At 36.8% G+C, this 22,148-nt stretch overlaps 2 protein-coding genes across 15 annotated transcripts; one reads left to right on the top strand and one right to left on the bottom strand.

Moving 5' to 3' along the window:
• The first annotated feature begins 731 nt into the window (after positions 1–731).
• LOC113357175 (kinesin-like protein KIN-6) lies at positions 732–7,955 on the top strand. 14 transcript variants are annotated; one of them, XM_026600483.1, is made up of 27 exons: positions 733–972; positions 1,127–1,647; positions 1,735–1,937; positions 2,040–2,160; positions 2,258–2,352; positions 2,533–2,668; positions 2,748–2,813; positions 2,974–3,036; positions 3,213–3,263; positions 3,379–3,461; positions 3,745–3,859; positions 3,962–4,010; positions 4,105–4,289; positions 4,422–4,541; positions 4,621–4,704; positions 4,792–4,902; positions 5,121–5,204; positions 5,302–5,358; positions 5,454–5,510; positions 5,606–5,662; positions 5,915–5,983; positions 6,095–6,148; positions 6,246–6,378; positions 6,518–6,597; positions 6,899–6,990; positions 7,110–7,188; positions 7,403–7,955. In XM_026600483.1, exons 2-27 carry the CDS (start codon positions 1,141–1,143, stop codon positions 7,496–7,498), a joined length of 2,847 nt encoding a protein of 948 aa, XP_026456268.1. In that variant the 5' UTR covers positions 733–972; positions 1,127–1,140; the 3' UTR covers positions 7,499–7,955. The 14 variants fall into 14 exon arrangements, with proteins under 14 accessions (XP_026456278.1, XP_026456268.1, XP_026456265.1 ...); XM_026600480.1 differs by having other exon boundaries at positions 5,915–5,998; positions 6,524–6,597; XM_026600479.1 differs by having other exon boundaries at positions 5,915–5,998.
• Positions 7,956–19,614: 11,659 nt separating this feature from the next.
• Positions 19,615–22,148, bottom strand: LOC113361586. Its single transcript, XM_026604784.1, has 4 exons — positions 22,063–22,148; positions 21,181–21,637; positions 20,200–20,775; positions 19,615–19,943 (listed from the first exon to the last, which is right to left on the bottom strand). Exons 1-4 carry the CDS (start codon positions 22,075–22,077, stop codon positions 19,714–19,716), a joined length of 1,278 nt encoding a protein of 425 aa, XP_026460569.1. The 5' UTR covers positions 22,078–22,148; the 3' UTR covers positions 19,615–19,713.

Raw genomic sequence — 22,148 nt, 5'->3', positions numbered from 1 at the left:
TACTACAGTCCGTTGAAGGAATTTCTTGTTGCTTTTTTCGATAGAACGATGAAGGTACATTTTCACAAAGTAAGTTTGAGAAATCATGTCACACATGAATTCGCAGACACACTTGCATACGAATGTTGTTTCTACTGGTACCCGCTTAAGGATTTCTAACCATAAATCTAGAGGAATAGTTGACATCGTTGTTGCTTCCTTTATTGCGATGAATGAACAGTTTTGAGAAACGATTTGTTAGAGAAAGGAACTTTCAAACTTTCTGTTTCTAATAACATAGGAAGAAGGTTTGAAGATGAAAAGTGGTCTCTGGCGGTGAGTCTCCGACTCTATGTCAAGGAATGTAATGTTTAAATTAATAATAGATGGATGTGGAAATTTCTGAGGAACCCAAGTTTGATTCCTCTCTCTTCTATTAACCCATCATTAAGATGGTATATTAGAACTTTGCAGTCCATTGCTATCGAAACATTAGATAAAATATTTTCACTTAACCAGGATGAAATTTTCAACAAGGTTTTTGCTTCTGCACGAAAAACTGAGAAAACCCACTCCGAATCCCCTGTAATATGCACGAAAGATTCGTTGTCTAAGGAGTAAAACAAAAAGACGTAACCCATAGTTGAATCTTCCTGCTTAAAATCTCAGCAGATTCAGCACACAGTAATTTTAAGTAGGTTCGGTTGACCGTTTTCAAATCACGTCTCTCTGGTCTAGTCCAGTCTTGTTGCTTAAAATTTCAGCAGATTCAGCACCAGTAACTCATTTTCATTTCGAAAAATTTCACTTCTTTCAATTATCTCCCGCCTCTCTCACATCAGCGACTTTTACTCCTCCATTTCTACTTAAAACCCTCACTTTCTCCAACCACAGCAGTTCCGTACGACTGCCATTACTGAGTTCAGCAAGACGACCATATCAAAGATTCCTCAATCTCTTCATCGATCATCCCACCTGTTTTGCTACTTTGTTGTAAGTATTCATCTTGATTCGATTTCTTAAATTGGGGTTTTAGGGTTTGAAAGATTAACCTTTGAAATAATTTTTGTTCCCAATATGTATTTTTATTGTAAACCCTGAATTCTCTAATCCATCTCAGTAACACAACGTGTTCATTTTCTTGCAGAAAAATCTTAGATAATGGAGGAAGAGGGAAAGGATACAAGCCCTAAATGCCCTTATACTATAACAGTAAGAAGAAACCCCCCTAGAAAAGCAAAGAAAACCCCTTCCACCAACGCTCCTCCATCCAGTAAATCCACTTATTTCAAACCCAAAGATATTCGGCCATACCCGATCGACGACATCCTCAAGTGTGATGTCTCTCAAGCCCCAACTCCAGTGCCTGTAGCACCACCAGAGAATCTGGAAAGTATAAGAGTCTTTCTTAGAGTAAGACCTATTGATATACGTAAATTTTCTACCAAAAATAGTGATGTAGCAGCAAAAGGGGCTCGGTCCAAGCTAAAAGGTGTTTCACCAAAGCGGGATTTGAAGAAGACAGCTAGAAAAAAAGAGGTCTGTTTGTGTGTTACTGATTCCCAATCGGTTACTCTTGCACCACCGGCGGACATGCAGGATACAAGGCGTGTTAAAACTGAAGTGTACGATGGTTTTAACCATGTGTTTGATTCTGATTCCCAGCAGGTATACTATCAAAATTAGTGCAATTAAAGATTGTTACTTTGTAGTTCTTTAATTTTGAATTAGCTTGATCTTGATTACTTTTTGTAGAAAGACGTATACGAGAAAGTGATGGACCCTCTAGTATGCGATTTCATTGCTGGGAAGAGTGGTATGATTGCTGCAATGGGACCTACCGGCTCGGGAAAGACACATACGGTGTTTGGTTCTGCAAGGGAGCCTGGTATTCTGCCACTTGCGCTTCGAAAGATATTCAATTCCTCTGGGAACAATTGTTCTTCTGAGCTGGCAGGGTAATTTTATTATCTTTCAGTCAGTTGTATGAATACTATGTCATGTCACTTGTATAGAAGTAGGTTGGTGTCTGATTATCATTCATTTATCTAAGCTTGCAGGTCATACTATATATCAATTTTTGAAATATATTCTGAGCGGGGGAAGGGAGAGAAGATTGTTGATTTGTCATTAGATGGAACTGATTTGTCTTCGCAACAGTCAACTATTAAATGTCAACAGGTAGTTATCCTTAATCTTTTTTTGTTAAGTCACTTCTTGCCTTGGTGATATTAATTTAAGAATGTCTAAAGACGATGCATTTGAGTCCTTTTTGCAGGTTTTGGTTACCAATGTTGCTGAGGCAGAATCTTTGATAGCACGAGGGATGTTGAAAAGGACTACTGCTATGACAAATTCAAACACTCAATCGAGGTACATAAGACTTCGGTCGCTTTACAGTGGTCTAACTTAGGAATTTAGAGATGAAATAGCCATTCTTTATCCGAAAAAGTTTTGATACTGCCTTGTTTGATGTGTATTACTGAAAAGAGTTTTGCACTGGATGAAAAGTCTGATCTCCATTCTACTGGTTTTATGTCTTTGCTTTTGAAGTCGGTCACAATGCATCATCAACATTATTGCCACTCAGAAAACTTTTGATAGGAAAGTTGAAATTGTACTGAATGGTCCTGTACTGAGTATTGTAGACCTTGCTGGTGCTGAAAGATCTCAAAAAACAGGGAATCAGGTTCTTACTTCTGCCTGATGGTCATAACTTCTAGTTACCATTTTGACACAAATACCAAAACCAATTGCTTAATCTTCAGGGAACCAGATTGCTGGAAAGCAACTTCATTAACAACACATCGATGGTGTTTGCTCAGTGCTTAAGGGTATGTCCTAAATCCCCTCCTTGAGTTTTTTGGATGCAAAGTCCTATCCTTATATGTTCTAGATTATTGAAATATAATGTATTGTATAAAACATAACAACCTAACAAAGATAAGCTTTTCATCAGCTGGCTCTCATGTGATATATTTTCTTCCTCCTTAGTCATTGCTGGAGCACCAAAAGAACCCCAAGAAGCAATTGCAGAAGCACTTCCAAAACTCCTTGGTAATGCTTCACCTCTCTTCTTTTTTTCATTGAAGGCAGGCCGCATTGTGTTTTATTGAACATTTGATATTATAACCTCTTGGTAGTTTTTGTCAAATATCTTGCTAGTTACTAGTCTGCTATATTTAGCCATGATTATGCATAGTCCTTGCATAACATAAACTTTTACTGAACAGCTGACCAAGTATTTAAGAGACTATCTGGAAGGAAAGAAGCGGATGACTCTGGTATGTGCTCTTTGTATGGCAGATGTTCTTTGTCTTGTCATAAAAAGATTATGGCATCCGTATACGTAAATATTAGAAGAATATGTAGTGACGTTTTAACTATTATGTATATCAGATTTTAACTGTCAAGCCAGGGGAGGATGACTATGTCGATACATCGCATCTGCTTAGACAAGCGTCCCCTTACATGAAAATAAAGTGAGCAGTTCCGAATTCTTGTTTTATATTATTTGATTTACATGGTAAACATATACCTTCGCTGACTGCATAGTCTGCATTTACCTAATTATGCTATTAACGTCCTCTAGATTGAAAAATATCAGCCAATTGCAGTCAGTGACGTAGTTGACCTCTAACATGATCCATCCCGACCTTCATATCCTCAATGCCTTTTCTCCATCGCTTGTTGTAATAGTGTAATTTATTTATTCATCAATGTTATCGGGTTTTCCTTTCTGATTTTTATTCTGGTGTCTACTAGGTTTTCTACTGTAGAAGAACCATCCACTTTAGCATATCCCAAGAGGGCTGTTGAGAAGTTGCCTAGAATAGAGCAGCCTAAAAGGAGGAAATTGCGTGAGCCGGATGCTTCTGAAGTACTCTGCAAAATATATTCATTTGACTATAAAAAAATGTATAAAGATCTATTTTATTTTTTTTGCTGCAGTGACACCTAATGTGGATTTTTATGTTTTCAGATAGACGAGGCTAAGATTGTCAACAGTGAGCATCCAATCTTGAAAAAAGGTTTGTATCTTTTGTTATTTTGAAACAATTCTGTGTCTTTCCTTTTCATCTCTCTTTCACCATGGATATGAGACATTCATACTGATTGATGCAGAAAGGATTTTGAAGCAGCTTCAGCAACATGAGCCTCTGAATGTCAAAAAAGATTTGCATAAGATTTTACATTCTGAGAAAGCATGCTGCACTGAGTTAGCAGGGACTAAAAGAAGGGAACAAATTTTGCTGAATTTTTCAAAGGCTCTGTGGAACGTTCTAAAGCAATATAAGCAAAAACTTGAGGTTGACCATTAATAGACAACTAATGCATGTTTTTCATAATCGGTTGTTCTTTTATGCATCATTATTTTTGTTTTCTATTTTCCTTTCTAATTTTTTCCTGTTTCTTTTCTACATTCTTTTGGCATAAACTAGAACTCTGAAGGTGAGAACCACTCTTTAAAAGAAAACCTTAATCTGGAAAGAGCTCGGTGTCTAGAACTCGAAAAAGAATTGGGACTTCTGAAATTGAATGATTCTCACTGCACCCAACTGGCAAGTATTTCAACGTTAACTTGCTCAAATACATTTCTGCAGCATGTAATTCAACTTTCAATGTTTGGCCTCTGTTTAGGTTGTTGAAGATTCTGCTTTAGGCTCTGGGGCTGCTAAAATTTATCAAGAGAAATGTACCATATACAAAGTACAAAATCTGGAGGTTTTGCTTAAGTCGTTAACATCCATCTACACATCATACTAATGATCTCAAGGCCAAACAAACTGAGGTTAAAATTTGTTGTCTCAGGTAGAAGTTTCTGATGAGTGCTCGCCAGTTAAAGACCTCAAAGTGGAGGACCATCAGGTAATCATGTCTGGTATCAGCTTCCTTGGAATTTGGGTCAGCACTATGATGTCGGTATAGATCATTTCATTTGTCTGTTAAGTCTTTATTATATTTTTTATAAATATGTATATCTATGTATACCCAACTGGCAAGTATTTCAATTACCTCCCAGAAGGTCGGGAAATAGAAACTTAATCCTCTATGTCATGCAGTTTACATATCTACATCAACTTGCTCAAATACATTTCTGCAGCATGTAATTGAACTTTCAGTGATTGGTCTATGTTTAGGTTGTTGAAGATTCTCCTTTAGGCTCTGTAGCTGCTGAGATTGATAACGAGAAAAGTACCATATTTAAAGTACAAAATCTGGAGGTTTTGCTTAAGTCGTTAATACACTTCTACGTATTATATTTAAATCGTGCAATGATCTCAAAGCCAAACAAATTGAGGTTATAATTTGTTATCTCAGGTAGAAGTTTCTGATGAGCGCTCGCCAGTTAAAGACCTCAAACTGGAGGACCATCAGGTAATCATGTCTGGTATCAGCCTTCTACATATTACACTTAAATCGTGCAATGATCTCAAATCCAAACAAATTGAGGTTATAATTTGTTGTCTCAGGTAGAAGTTTCTGATGAGTGCTCGCCAGTGAAAGACCTCAAACTGGAGGACCATCAGGTAATCATGTCTGATATCAGCCTTCTGTGTATTATACTAAAACCGTGCAATGATCTCAAAGCCACACAAATTGAGGTTATAATTTGTTATCTCAGGTAGAAGTTTCTGTTGAGTGCTCGCCAGTTAACGACCTCAAACTGGAGGACCATCAGGTAATCTTGTCTGTATCAGCCTCCTTAGGAATTTGGGTTAGCACTATGGTGTATGTTGATCATTTCGTTTGTCTGTTAAGTCTATATTACATATGGCTATGTGCACCCAATTGGCAAGTATTTCAATTCCCTCCTAGAAGGTCTGGAAATAGAAACTTAATCCTATGTCGTTCAATTTACATGCCAATATTAACTTGCTCAAATACATTTCCGCAGCATGTGATTGAACTTTAGTGTTTGGTCTATGTTTAGGATGTTGAAGATTCTCCTTTAGGCTCTGGGGCTGCTGAGATTGATCAAGAGAAATGTACCATATTTAAAGTACAAAGTCTGGAGGTTTGCTTAAGTCATTAATATACTTCTATATATCATACTTAAATCGTGCAATGATCTCAAAGCCAAACAAACTGAGGTTATGATTTGTTATCTCAGGTAGTTTCTGATGAGCGCTCGCCAGTTAAAGACCTCAAACTGGAGGACCATCAGGTAATCAGCCTCCTTAGGAATTTGGGTTACGGTATGGTGTCTATATTGATCATTTCATTTGTCTCTTAATTCTATATTGTTTTGTATGAAATTACAGGTCAATAGTGCTCTGACTCAGTCCATGAATCAGGAGTTTAAAGCCTTTATTGGGAAAGAAAATGCTGGAAACGATATAGAAAATCTGAAACATGTAGATATCAAAGATAAATCCCCAAATCAAGATATAGCAGGTTTAACTTTTGAATTTGCTTATTATGGCGTGCTGAAGTACGAGAATGATAGTTTATCTGTGTGAACTGCTGAATACGAGAATGATAGTCTATCTGTGAACTTTAAGTATGTACATATGTTTTTATGGTTTCCCTACAGGAGCAGGTTTAGGCCTTTCAGTTTTGCTTGCCAGCTCACCACATTCAAAAGTTTTGTCTGTTACGGCACTTCATGAAGAGGTAAGCGTTGAGTTTACAGTGCGGAACTAGAATTTCAGGACTAATCCAGGATTAGATAACAATTCATTTTAAATCCAAATGTTGTTTTCTGAAGGGCTTTATAGAGTTACATAGCATTTAAACCACCTCATTAAGGGCGTAGCAGTTATGTCTTTTAGGGGATGTAAACCATGTATTCTTGTAATAAATAATTGGCACAATTATATTTAGTACTTTTCAATTTACAGGCGTATTCTGTTTTCATGCTGTTACATTTGACTCTTATTTCTTACGAAACTTGTTCGTTTCACACTTTTTGCAGACAGTATCAGAGACGCTTGCAAACAATATCACGGAAAGTGAACAAGAGTGTTGCTCTCCTCTCAAATCTGTCAATGTGCAAAAACCTAGAAGGTTGGTAAATGATGATGGTTTTATGTGATTAGCATCGTGATTACGCTGTAAATTGCAAACAGTGCCTACAATATTTGATTTTCTCATAGATACTAATACGTTTTTGCTCTGCTATCCAGGAGATTGCTTCCTGCGTCTTCTTTATTGCTGAAAGAGCTAAATACATTGGACTTGGAGGTGGAAAATGAAGAACCAAAGGTTTATCCCTCTATTCTCTTATGTTTAATGTTCATTCTTTCTGTTTGTGTTGTCAAATGAAATTAGTAAATGATAAACAAGTGCCTCATTGTCGATCTAAGTCCCTCTATTGACAGGTAGCCGACCTCATCATTGATTGCTCTGCACTATATATATAGGCTTAGTATTAGGTACACTCATTGACCGCTTTCTGTTGTAACTTTTTTGTTCACAGGGAGGTAGAGGTGGTAAGAAGTTCACAGAGGAAAGAATCATGTCCAAGGGCGGCGTTTCTCTCCTTCGGTTATTGAAGAGCAATGTACGGTCATGATAATTCATTGTTTGTGGGTGTGAACTTGGCAAAGCAACCTTACTGTTTGTGGGTGTGAACTTTTGCTGACGGATTAAATAGATGAATTCGGTTGTTGCTCAACGGGATGTGGTTGTATATATTAATGTTAAAACTGCCCTTACTGATCCAAAAAAAAAAAAGTTACAACTGCCTTAATGAGTACAAGGATCATAGTTATAAAAAGGCATGAGGTTTATGTCCACGATGACTAAAGCTATCAGACGGACGGCGTTTAATACAGACCCGATCCGAAGGTCGGGAAGCTGCGGATAAAGTAGTCATTAGACGGCCGAAAAGGACTTTGGGACATGAGAAAATCGCGGTTTTAGCATAAAAGGGTCTCTTGCCACTTTTATGTCGAATATACTTTAATACAAAGAGAGAATATTATTTCCAAGGAAATCTTGATCTTATCGATTTTTTTTTTCTTTTTTCATCTCTACTAATACGCAATACCAAATTAAATTTAACTGTGTTTTTAATTAGGTCATTGAAGCGAATCGAACTGTTTTAATTTTAATATAATGGAGATGGAGACTACTGATTTAGATCTCCATTGTCGTTCGGTGCATGCATATTCGAAGTGTTCTCGCCTTTCCTTGCCTCACATTATGGGTAATCTTACTGAACAAAATTGTGTTTCCTTCCATTAAGCTAAAATCTAAAACAATTTCAATTCCTAATCTGATTCAGATTGGGGCACTTAACCCTAATGCATCTAATCTTAGTCGTTTTTGATTGATCGTTGTTGTTCACTATGGAGGTTCATGTCATTGAAATTTTACACTTTTTTTACTTAACTTCTAAACATAGGCCTTCTCCAAGAATTTCACTTGATTAGAGATCGACGACAAGAGAGGACGTGGTACATGTATTACATCAGGTAAGTTTGTATGCAGTTTGTATGCTCAACAAAATCAACAAGGGTTTGTATGCTCATCAAAATCCATCAAAGCTGATAAGGTATGCAATATGTTTTTTGTTTACGGTGAACTAAATAGAAATTTAAGAAACCATTTTTGGGAGAGTTTTACGTCTCAACCTTATGATCCAGATGTTCCTACTATTGTAGTAGGGGATTTAAATTGCATTCTATCACCCCCAAGATAAGTGGGGAAAAAGACCTGTCACTGAAAATGATACAAAAAAACTGGAAAACCTTACAAAAGGGTGGGACTTGAGAGATTTACCATTCTCTGGTCCAGACTTTACTTGGACTAATAAACAAGTAGGTGATCACTTAGTGATGGAACGTATTGATAGAGCTCTAGTTAATAAGATGTGGGAAGATGCTTTCCCACATACCCACACACTGCACTTTCCTAGATTAAGTTCTGATCATGCTCCCATTCTAGTCTCTTTAAGCTCCGAGACAGACAATCTGCAAAAACCATACCACTTCATGTCAATGTGGACAAAGGATAAATCCTGCAAAACAGTTATTGAACAAGCTTGGTCTCTACATGTAACAGGTTCAAAAGCGTTTCAACTCAAACAAAAACTGAATCATGATAAAAGCAAATTGAGATTATGGAACAAAGTCTCTTTTGGCAATTTAAATGTATCTCTACAGGATACTAAAGCTGAAATTCAGAGGATCCAAACAAACAATCCAGGGATACAAGGCATATTGCAACTCTAACTGATAAGTTGTCATACTTGTATTCTTTGGAAGAAATCCTGTGGAAAGATAAGTCTCGGGAGTTATGGTTGAATGAAGGGGATAAAAACATGCCCTATTTCCATAAATGTACTTTATTTCGAAGAAAAAGAAATAATATTTCCTGGTTAAAGTCTAGAAATGGTAACTGGCTTACTACAAGAGAAGCAATTGGAGATGAGTTCATCTCATATTTCAACCAACTATACAGTACCTCTAATCCTGATGACCAGGATGTGGTGTTAGACACAATAAAACCTAAATTGTCTAGTCTGGACAACGATATTTTGGAAACCCCATTATCCGATGAGGAGATAAAGGTGGCAGACTTCCAAATGGGAGAAAAAAAGCACCAGGGCCAGATGGCTTCACTGGCCTCTTCTTCCAGTCCTACTGGGATATTCTGGGAAATAATGTTATTCAAATAGTTCAACAATTTTTTGAGACTGAACATCTTCTTACTCAGTTCAACCACACTAATTTAGCTTTAATAGCGAAGAACCCTATGGCGGATTCAGCTGACCAATTTAGACCTATTGGTCTATTACAAAGTGATATCAAAGACTTTGGCTAATAGAATGAAACCTTTGATGGAAAAAGTGATTTCATCTAACCAAAGTGCCTTCATACCAAAAAGACAAATATCTGATAATGCTATCCTAGCTCATGAGATAATATATTCTATAAAAAAGAATAAAAGAAAAGTTGGAAGTGCAGCAATTAAGCTGGATATGTCCAAGGCATATGATAGATTGGAATGGTCATTTTTGGCCAAAGCTATGGAAAAATTGGGGTTCAATCCAAAATGGATTAGACTAATTATGAATTGCATAAGTACTGTTTCGTATTCAATTCTTCTAAATGGAAGTCCTATTGGAAAATTCAAACCTGAAAGAGGTTTTCGACAAGGGGACCCTATGTCCCCTTATCTATATATCATATGTGCTGAAGCCCTTACTGCATATATTAAACATTTGGAGGATACTAACCTGGTACATGGCATAAAATGTGCTAAGACTGGTCCTTCCATTAGCCATATTTTGTTTGCGGATGACAGTCTTCTCTTCTTTAAGGCAACCATCCCTGACTTTCATGCTATAAAAAACTACCTGCAAAAGTATTGCAATGCAAGTGGGCAAGAGATTAATTTCCACAAGTCAGAGATTTTCTTTAGTTCTAAAGTTCATCCAAAGCATAGAAAAATGTTAGCCAAAATCCTTAACATCTCGATTCTCAATCTAGGAGAGAAATACTTGGGATCTCCAATTTCCATCCTAAAATCTAAAACACAAACCCACATCTCCTTGTTGAATGCAGTGGAGAAAAGGGTGAATAATTGGCTAACCCAATTTCTAGCTCAGGCTGGAAAGTACACACTTATCAAGCATGTAGGACAAACTATGTCACTTTACCAAATGGCAACAGTTTTAATTCCCAAAACCATGTGTAGAAAAATTGATTCTCACCTCAATAGATACTGGTGGGGGGAGAATCCGAACACAAAGAAGAGAAAATTGCATATCATCGCTTGGGAAAATATCTGCAAAACCAAGAAAGAAGGAGGATTGGGATTTAGAATAAGTGAGATAAATAATTTAGCCATGATGGCTAGAAGTGTTTGGAGATTAATAGAAAATCCAGCATCACTTCTGGCACAAGTTTTAAAAGAAAAATACTATGTAAACAGTGATATCTTGAATTCTCAATGTCCTGATAACGCCTCATGGGTAGGGGTGTAAATATTACCCGAAAAAACTCAGTCTGCCCGTACCCGCCCAAGCCCGCCTGTACCTGAAATTTCCAAAGTCTGTTATGGCCCGTTGCGGGCTACCCGGCCTGGCCTGGATTAATTTGTTGGGCGGTCTCGGGCTTTGCGATTAATTATGCTGCCCGGCCTGATACCCGGCCTGAAAGCCTTCTATGTGCCATTAATCATTTAATATCCTCTTCAAAAGACTTAAAAGTTACAGTTTTATAATTGTCAATTTTGTGTCAAGAAAAATAAAATATATAATTGTTTTTACTTATAATTAACCTTTTCAAAACATTAATGGTAATATATTTTCTTATTAAAAAGTTTATTGTAATCTAATTAATTATTTATTATAGGCTAAAATTAAAAATTTGTCAGTGTATAAATATAAAATAATACTATCACTTACGATATGTGATGTTGGAAAGGAAAGGATATTGTATTTAATACCGTTCATTTGAAAATTTAAACTTAAAAAAAAAATTCAAAATAGTGGCCTGTCCGGCCCGATCTGGCCTGCCCGTATAAAAAGCGGGCTTTGGGCGGTCTTTGGGTAGCAAATTATCTACTTGTACCCGGCCTGTCCGGCTTGAATTTGTTTACGGGCTCACAAATATTAAGCCTGGCCTGCCCGGCCTGTCTTAGTTTTTGGGTCGAGCGGCCCGGCCTGCCCGAATTTACACCCCTACTCATGGGTATGGAAGTGTCTTCATAAAACAATGAACAAAATAAAACCATTTATTACATGGGTAGTGGGGGAGGGAAATTTTATAGACCCATGGTGTGATAGTTGGATACCTGGGAAAGGAGTTGCAACACCAAAAGCAAATTCAATTCCGGATAAGAATCTAAAAGTAAGTGATCTCATTAACCATGACACAAGAACATGGGATACAGCAAAACTAACTGTTGTTTTTGATCAACCTTCAACAGACTTGATTAAAACAATCCCTCTTAGCTCTGAATCTTCTATTGACAGAAGAATTTGGACCCCAACTAAAGATGGGGTTTTTACTAGAAAGTCTGCATATTCCACCTTCAGTGCAAGGGGGGATGATTCAGACTCTGATTTATGGAATGCAGTTTGGAAACTAAAAGTCCCTGCAAGAATCCAACTTTTTGTATGGGGGCACTACCAGTGAATGCAATTCTACATAAGAGAATGCATATATCCGAATACATTGGCCCAAAATGTAAACTGAAGACAGAAACAATAATGCATGCTCTAGTCACCTGTAAGAATTTAACAAAGATGTGGCAACTCATCAACATCCAAAACATTCAATTTCAAGATTTTACCTTGATACAGTGGACGAAATTCTGGCTGCAGTTGCATCCTTATCAAGATCAATCTTCAAGAGCGGAGCTATTTCCGTTGATTGCTTGTATCATATGGTCTATTTGGACAAATCGAAATGATATAGTTCACAATGATAAACAGGAAGAACCGATGGCAATAATATTAAGAGCTAAGGCCATGATGTTAAATACCTCCCAAAGTTCAATCATCAACCAAATTTCAGCAATGGTACAAAATCAATCAACGCCCTCTTCCTGGATGTGTCCACCTAGAAATTGGTTGAAGATTAACACGGATGGTGCTTGGAATCTTCATTCAGAAATTGGGGGTATGGGCTTTTTGATAAGAGATTCTACCCATCAGTTTATCTACGCAGAGTCGAAGAACCTGATATGCTATTCAGCGGAAGAAGCGGAGGTGTGTGGGATTAGAGATGCCTTAAAGAGTTGCCAAGGATATGAAGATGGATCGAATCATAATTGAAGGTGATGCGAAGGAAGTGATAGATAAGATAAATAGAAAATTTTTTCTGGGAGATTTAAGAACACACAGCGTGCTTCAGGATATCAAATCCCTAATCTGTAATTTTCAGTCGATTTTGTTTAGTGAAAAATACTAGAACCCCCTACTATATGGGTTCAACCATATACAAGCCCCACAAAATGGATCTTACACCCTCAACTCCACACTTTCTGTTTTTGATATTTCTAGGCCCAGAATTTTTTTTTTGGGGCCTGGTTTTCAATTTTCCCGGATTGCTGACGTCATCAGGATTTTTAATAAAAGTAAAAATACCGAAATTAACCTTCCCTATTTATAGACGTTTTATACCTACCAGAAACTGAAAACCAAATCAGATTCACCTCTTTCTTCTCTCCGCTCTCGTTCAGAAACAGAATTGGAGATTTTTCTTCAGACGAATTCGTGAATTTTGATAGTTTCATACTGATTTTCGTTAATTTGATAGGAAGAAAACGAGAAGAAGAACAACATAAACGAGAAGAAGAAGAAAACGAATTTTCTCTCAATTCGTTGAGGTGTACTCGTCTGTTTTTCAGATCTGACGAGATAGTGAAGCTGCATTGATGAACAACAAATAGGTTTGTTCGTTTTTAGCTTTTCTGTTGCTTGATTCACTAGTTTTCTCATCGATTTTTTGAATCTCGATCTTCTACTGATTACGATTTTTGTTCTGTTTCGAATTTGTTGAGTCTGAGAAGAGGAAGAAGACAGTTGGGAATACATAAATCAAAATAGGTACGAATTGTGATTTCGATTTAGTTTTCAAATTCAATTGATTTTGATTTTACCGTTTCGATCTATTTTTATCACTTTTGATACTTACACATGTTTTTGTTGATGCTTACACATGTTTGTTTGATACTGAGAAGAGGAACAAAATAAACATTGTTTCAGAAGAAAGAAAACAACAAATCTAGGTAAGAATTTTATGTTGTTTTTGATTTCAGATCTGTTTTCAATTTTTTTTTTTTTTGAATTATTTTGTTGTTCTTTCATGTGCGATCTGTTAATTTGTTGTTTTACTTTTTGTTGATACTGAGAGAAGTATGAAGAAACAATTTTGTTTCAAAAAACAACTTCAAATTGATTTGTATACATGCTGTTTTTTTTGTTACAGTATGTGTAACTTGAGGTTACACATATATATCATGTTGTATTTTAAGCATGCTTAAAGAAGATGCAGATGTTTTTTAGTTGCAGCATGTGTAAATTTATTTTACACATATATATCCTCTTTGTATTTTTAAGCATGTGTGAGGAAGATGCAGATGTTTTTTTAGTTACAACATGTGTAATTTTAGTTTACACATATATATCCTGTTGTATTTTAAGAATGTGTAAGTTGAAGTTACATATATATGTCCTGTAACATGTTTTATTTGTAAACAATTGTATCATCTGTATCTTTTACTTATATTTAGCTTGCCGCATAGAATATACTTCTCACGAGGGGGCAACGCCCCCGAGTGAATTGCGTTCGTTTTCAAATTTTGATATTCTTATTGTGTATTTGATATTTTCAGGTTGTCATGGCTGTTGTTAGTTGCGCTGCTGTTAGTTGCATTGCTGTTGTTCGCTACTTTTCTGATTTCATTACCCTGCGTGTTAATACTGATATCAAACTTGATGAGTTTAAGGAACAAGTTTGCAAGGAATGGAAGCAGTATACTCCACTTGGTATTACTTTCTTCTTTCGAGAAAGTGGGAAAGATTTTCCGCTTGACTGTGATTTTTCTTTGCAAGCTCTTATATCTATCACAAATAGTAAACAGAAGACCAGTGTTGATATTTTCTTGCAAAATGTTCTTCGTGTGGCCTCTTCCTCTAGCTCTAGGGCAGATTCTTCTATTTCTAATGGGTCTAGTAGTACGTCTTCGTCCACAAACAATCTTACTGTTGCAATGTATTTGGAAGATAAAAGTAAGCCAGCGAAACCTTTGTTATCGGATGGTTGGCCCAAGGTTCTTGGTGATATTGGCCATGTGTTTGTTGAAGGAGTTAAGCAAGTCAGGGTTGCTTTTACCAAGTATCGTCTTCGCACTGGTTTCCAAATGATTGTAACTCACAATGAGCGTTCTAGGTTCACGGCTAAGTGTGCAGATCAAAAATGCGGCTGGAAATTCCATGCAGCTTCTATCGATGAAAGGAACGAAATATTTCAGGTAGGTTTTCCGTGTTCTGTCATCTAATGCTTAGCATATGTTATGTTTTGTTACAGTATGTGTAACTTTGGTTTACACATGATGTTTTTGGCACCATATTGTGTTTTGGTTGAATTGTTTATATTTTGTATGAATCTCTTCAGGTCAGGTCTTATAACCCTGAGCACATTTGTGGTGCTGGTGGACGCAACTTGAACCAAACTTACTCCACCAGCTTCTCGTCTAGTTTGATTGAGGAAGAAGTTCGCAAAAATCCTCACAAGAAGCCCAAGCAAATTGCTGCTGATTTCCAGACCAACTATGGGATCAACATGGAGTACTACCAGGCATATAATGCTAGGGAAAAGGTTTATGATACGATTTATGGCGACGATGTCAAGTCCTACTCGCACTTGGTATGGTATATTGATGCTATAAGGGAAACCAACCCTGGTAGTGTGATAAAGTTTGAACGTGAAAATAAACAGTTCCAGCGGATTTTCATCGCATTTGCTGCATGCATCAAAGGGTACCGGTTTTGTCGTCCAATGGTATACTTGGATACTACTTTCCTGACTGGTACATTCAAAGGTTGCTTGATGGCAGCTACTGGGATCAATGGTGGTAAAGGTATGTTTTTTCTATGTGTTTTTTTTTTATGAACAACTTCAGTTGACAAATAACTAACAGTTACACATGTGTAACTCTCAGTTACACATTACTTTACTCAGTGTGTAACTAAGAAAACAACATCTGTAACCTTAAGTTACAAATTTGTTTTAGCATGTGTAACCTTAAGTTACATATTTGTTTTAGCATGTGTGAAACTTATTATTCTTTCGATTCTGCACAATTTTTTTGTAGGATTTTTCCCCCTTGCTTTTGCACTAGTCGATTCTGAGACGATCGACAACTGGGAGTGGTTTTTAAGGAATTTGAAAAAAGTTGTTGGTGATGGGAGGCCAATCACCTTCCTTTCGGATCGCCATGAAGGACTCTTGCAAGGTGTTCCACTTGTTTATCCAGATGGGTTCCACAGCTTCTGCTACTATCATTTGACGAAGAATATACCCATCACTGCAACAGATCCTAGGTACTCACTTGTGATGGACCATTTCCGAGAGGCGACATACGCACTCTCACCTGAAAACCATGCGAAAGCCATACAGAAGATTAGAGATTTGAACTGCGATTGGGTGGCTGATTACATCGAGACAATCCTACCTGAAGCATATGCGAATGCCTATTTCAAAGGTTGTCGGTATGGACGAACATCTAGTACTCTAGCAGAATCAGTCAATAGCTGGGTTCTGGTTCACAAGAAGATGCCTGCATCTGCTCTTCTTGATCAGGTTAATTGAGTGTGTGTGTGTGTTTTGTTGTTTTGTTGTCTTTTTATTTCATGTTTTGTCACTTTATGCATTGATGAGTTTTTTTCTCCTTTTCAGATTAGGAGGAAAATAATGTGTTTGATGGCGGAGCGTCGTGAAATTGGTGCTAATATGATGACTCCATTAACCCCTGAGTATGAAGAAAAGCTTGTGGCTCTTCAAGATGAAGGTTTGGCTTGGGAAGTATTGGTTGCTAGTCCTACCGTGTTTGAAGTTATTAGTGAAAGGTCTCACATGGTGGACCTCGAACACGAGACTTGCACCTGTCAAAGGTTTGGTTTCTTATGCTTTTTTCTTCTCTTTGTATGTTCTTTTTTTTAAGAATGTGTATATCCACTTTACATTAGATATATGCATGTGTTAATAATAGTTACAAATTTATTTTATATGTGTAACTTAAAGATACACATCCTATACATGCACCTGTAGCTAGCTAATTTTGAGTGTTTTATGATTTGTATGTGCAACTAACTGATTTTTGATTTGTTTTTTGTTTTCTTCCAGGTGGCGCGTATATGGTTTTCCTTGTGCTCATGCTCTTGCAGCCATACGCAAGATTAAACGTGAGGCTATTGATTTCATTTCACCGTATTTTACAAGCGACTATTTTAGGAAGACTTATATGCATGCCATCCAGCCGATTCCCAACTACAACAAGCCTGTTGAATATCATCCAGACGACACCGTCAACCCACCTACCGTGAAGAAGCATCCAGGTAGACCACCAGGGAAAAGGATTATAAGTAAACACGAGAAGAAGGTGAAGAGGAAAGTTCATTGCAGCAACTGCAAGGAAACAGGTCACAACAAGGCAAGTTGCAGGAATCCTCGGAAGTTCACACCCCACTAGCTTGAACCAAATCAGATTCATTTCTGCAACTAATGATTTGATTGTTATTTATCTTTGATTATTTGTTTTTTTAATTTTCTTCATGTTGGTTTTCATGGACCAAACGTTTTTATTTTTCTTCAACGTTGATTATGTGTAAGGATGATTCATTCAGATTTTGTCAGTTCACAGTTGAAATGCGTTTTATTCTATTTTTGATTTATTGTATACGTCTGATCAGTGGTCAAATGCTTTCTGTAACTTTTGTTTACACTCAAATATATGGATGTGTAACCGGAAGTTACACTGCTGTGATTGCATGTGTAACATTAGCTTACACATGATAAATGCTGGTGTAACTTTATTTTGATTTATTGGGAAATCCGATCAATGGCTTGTGTAACTTCAGTTTACACTCAAATATATGGATGTGTAACATTAGCTTACACATGATAAATGTATATGTAAACTCAGGTTACACTTTCTGCATCAAATTAAGATGTGTAGTTACTTAACCTGTTGCATACTTTCTGAAACCTGTACACACAGCAGTAGTAGTTCTAACAAGATAAAAGTTTTTAATTCAAAGAATTTCAACCCAAAAATATTTTGCAAAACTAAGAACTGCTAAAATCTACTAACTGACGAAATTTAAAAGTTTCTAACAACATATTTTCCAAGTCTAACATTTGTTTGTGGCTAACAACATATTTGCGAGTATAGAATTTTTTCTAATCCTAATGACTGCTTTACACATCTCTAGATGGATCCGAAAGAATCTTGTATAGCATGCTTCCTCTCATGCGGTTCAGCTTGTCAGTCCACCATAGCATCATAGTTGAGGTTAATTTTTTGTCAAGTGGTTTATTCTTCATCCTGATCTTCATGTAATTGCATACACATGGAAGACAGTCAGGAATTGTACCTTGTGGGGGCGCATTGAGATTCTTGGCATTTTCATTCATCCCAAGAGCAAAAGGACAGCGGAGTCTCAGTTCTGTAGTAATTGCAAATGCATATTTCTTGGCTTGAAGAAGGTGTTCACCCTTGAGTTCCTTAACGTTTGACGAGTTCATGTAGGACCAAGGATTAGAGCTCCTCAAGTCATACTCCAGCAGTGTGTAGTGTGTGTTGTTGTTGCACATTGGGGCGAAAAGTCTGACTGCATCGTTCTTGTACTTGACATACTCCTTCGCAAGCTTCGGAATCCAAAATTTCTTGAATTCTTCGTAATCCTTCAAGTAAGAGATCTGCAAAAACCATTTGGAATGTCAAACTCACATTTTTAATCAAAAGTTACAAATGAACAAGTGATTATGTAAACAGAAGTTACACACAGGGCCTTGGGTTTTACACTGGAAAAAAAATCTTGAGTATGTTATCATAATCTTACAACATATACTACACATTATAAATGCAATAAGATTTTAAATATATCGAAGTACTTACGTATGCTTTTGGCGACAGGAATATCGCCTTGTCATACTTGCTGTTAGAGTTCATCTTCGTCCTCAATCTGCTAATGTAGAAGTCGATGAATTCTGACTCCAAGAAGGATTCTTTCTTTGTAAGCTGTATCATTAGTTCTCCAGATATATCAAACAGCTCGCTACCATCTTCTTTGAGTTCCATCCAAGTAATGTCTCTGCATTACAAAGAAGTAAACTATTATCAATCAAGATAACAGAATCAAGTAGTAAAATACAACAATCAATAACAGAATCAAGCCTACTTGGAGTCAAGCTACTTACGTTTTCGGATGAGTATTGAAATATTCAAGCACTTTATTCTTTTTCTCGCCTTCCAGCCTTTCGATAACTTCTGAACCTTTCACATCGTTTCTCATTGTTCCATCATCTTCTTCAGCAACCTCAGCCATTCTATCTTCTTCTACTTATGGAACTGCGGCCATTTCTTCTTCATTAGCTGTCTTCTTAATCCTCTTTGAATTTCTTTGATATTGTTTCAGATCTTGTGTTGGGATTTTTCTATTCCTCAACACACGTTGTTGTATTAATGATGGTTGCCTTTCTCTTATTGTATTCGCAGCTTCCTTTAGTAACTCTCCTGCAGGTTTTGGAGTTTTTTCTAATCCAAGGCTAAAAACGTTTTCCTGCGTTGTAGCTGCGCAAACAAATATAGGCAGAATCTCAGTAAAATTAGCACATGTATGTAACTTAAAGTTACACAAGCCAAAATAATAATGTACTGTATGTAACCTCAAGCTACACATGCCTTTTACAATGTGTAACTTGAAGTTACACTTCCATTACAAACAAAACAATTAGTTCTCTAGATATATCAAACAGCTCGCTACCATCTTCTTTGAGTTCCATCCAAGTAATGTCTCTGCATTACAAAGAAGTAAACTATTATCAATCAAGATAACAGAATCAAGTAGTAAAATACAACAATCAATAACAGAATCAAGCCTACTTGGAGTCAAGCTACTTACGTTTTCGGATGAGTATTGAAATATTCAAGCACTTTATTCTTTTTCTCGCCTTCCAGCCTTTCGATAACTTCTGAACCTTTCACATCGTTTCTCATTGTTCCATCATCTTCTTCAGCAACCTCAGCCATTCTATCTTCTTCTACTTATGGAACTGCGGCCATTTCTTCTTCATTAGCTGTCTTCTTAATCCTCTTTGAATTTCTTTGATATTGTTTCAGATCTTGTGTTGGGATTTTTCTATTCCTCAACACACGTTGTTGTATTAATGATGGTTGCCTTTCTCTTATTGTATTCGCAGCTTCCTTTAGTAACTCTCCTGCAGGTTTTGGAGTTTTTTCTAATCCAAGGCTAAAAACGTTTTCCTGCGTTGTAGCTGCGCAAACAAATATAGGCAGAATCTCAGTAAAATTAGCACATGTATGTAACTTAAAGTTACACAAGCCAAAATAATAATGTACTGTATGTAACCTCAAGCTACACATGCCTTTTACAATGTGTAACTTGAAGTTACACTTCCATTACAAACAAAACACACTGTATGTAACCTCAAGCTACACATGTTTTTTACAATGTGTAACTTGAAGTTACACTTCCATTACAAACAAAACATAGAACGGAAGAGTGGTTACCAGTTGAGGTAGGTTCTGCATTCTCCGTCACTGCGGGTCCATGTTCAGTTTTGTTAATGTTGCTGACGATCTCATCTATCATTTCACTCACTTCAACATTCGTCATATCATCAGGGTTAGCTCCTAGTTGCACCAACCTGTAGGTCTGAGCATTGTCAGGCTGTGTTTGCGGTGTTGTAGCAGTTATCACCATGGAGTCCTCAAACTGTGTTGAAGCAGAACTGTCATCAAAAGTTCCAGGTGTATCCTCATTGACTTTTGCAGTAACATCATCACCTACGGCTTTTGCAGCTACATCATCACCTGCCCCATCCACAACTCCACCATCTGCAGCTTTCTTCTGTGCCTCATCCGTAACAGGTGTCTCTTCAACATCTTTCTTCTGCTCCTCATCAACATTATTTGTAGGAGTGGGCTTTTGCTTTGCGACAGGCCTTTTCTTTGGTGGAGTCTTACAAGTTGTCACACTCTTCATACTCGAACTATATGTCCTGAGTGGTCTTTTGTGCCCCTCTGCAGCAGTTTGAGCTTGCAGAATTGTTGGCGTATTTCCAGCTGCAAGGCTCATACATGGAACTGCACAAGTATTGAAACGAGAATTAGGATGATGATGATGATGTTAAATTTTTTTAATAAAATTTCAAGAAGAATATATCATGTGTAATCGACTGGCTTGGATAACTAATATGTGTAACTTCATGTTACACATGAATATGGCATGGATACCTAGTGTAACATGGAGTTACACATGCATCTAACTAGTGTAACCAGAAGTTACACATGCATGTGGCATGTGTAACTAGGGATTACACATCCATATGATCAGTTTACTCAACATTTATTAAGTCTAATCAAGTTAAACAAGCAAGTTAAAAATGAACAAGTAAAATATGAAATTAAAAAGGTTCAAAGACCTTAGTGTCAACTAATTGGGTACCTCATCAAGTTAAAGAAGCATATTAAAAATGAACAACTACTTACATTCTTCATTGAAGGAAGTTTCCGCATCATCTTTCTCTTTCTCTTGCTCAGTACTTCCATCTCCTTGTTGCTCTGTCTCAACTAATTGTAACTCTTCTTCTTCATGCTCAGTAGCTCCATGCTCAGTACCTCCATGTACATCATCTTCATGTTGCATAAACTCTTCCTGGGTCACTTTGTAAGGATCAATACCCATTGCTTGCATAATTTGGCAACTAAATTTGTGAACCTTGAATTCCGCTGTTCCTGAAAGGTCCCCTTCTGATATCCCTTCTCTTGCAATTGCATACACTGCTTTAAGCATTGCTTGCTTTTCTTGCAGTTGCTCTTTCAGATGGCTATTCTCAATAGTTTGCGCTTTCAGCCAACTTTGCAGGTCGTCCTTGCTGGGTACCACGGTTGATATACCCAGCTGCTTCTCAAGCTGTGAAAACTCAGCCACAAAGCTAGGAGTTGGCTGCAATTAACAGATGAACATTCTAAATATACATTTTTCGGTTGTATGTGTAACTTAAAGTTACATAAGCACATTTTATATGTGTAACCTATAGTTACATAAGCACATTAGCTATATCTAATGTAAAGTGGATATGTGTAACTAAAGGTTACACATATATCTAATGTAAAGTGGATATACATATAAAATGTGTAACCTATAGTTACATAAGCACAGGATATATATACAAACAGGATATATATGTTACATAACCTATAGTTGCATTTACTTGTGTTATCTTTTGCATGTGTAAGTATAAATTACACAAACACATTTAAATGTGTAACTTATAGCTACACATGACAATTTTGATTACATCAAAGTTTTATCTAAATTACATTACCATAAATTTACAAAACCTAAACCAACTGACATATAACACTTACCGAAAACTGTGTCATGTCTGTTTTCCAAATGTAATCAGAAATCTGGTATATATCCCATCTCCCAACCCTCGGGATATCTTCCTCGT

Source organism: Papaver somniferum, chromosome 3 (assembly GCF_003573695.1).
Source record: "Papaver somniferum cultivar HN1 chromosome 3, ASM357369v1, whole genome shotgun sequence".
NCBI lineage: Eukaryota > Viridiplantae > Streptophyta > Magnoliopsida > Ranunculales > Papaveraceae > Papaver > Papaver somniferum.
This window is presented reverse-complemented; position numbering and strand designations above follow the sequence as displayed.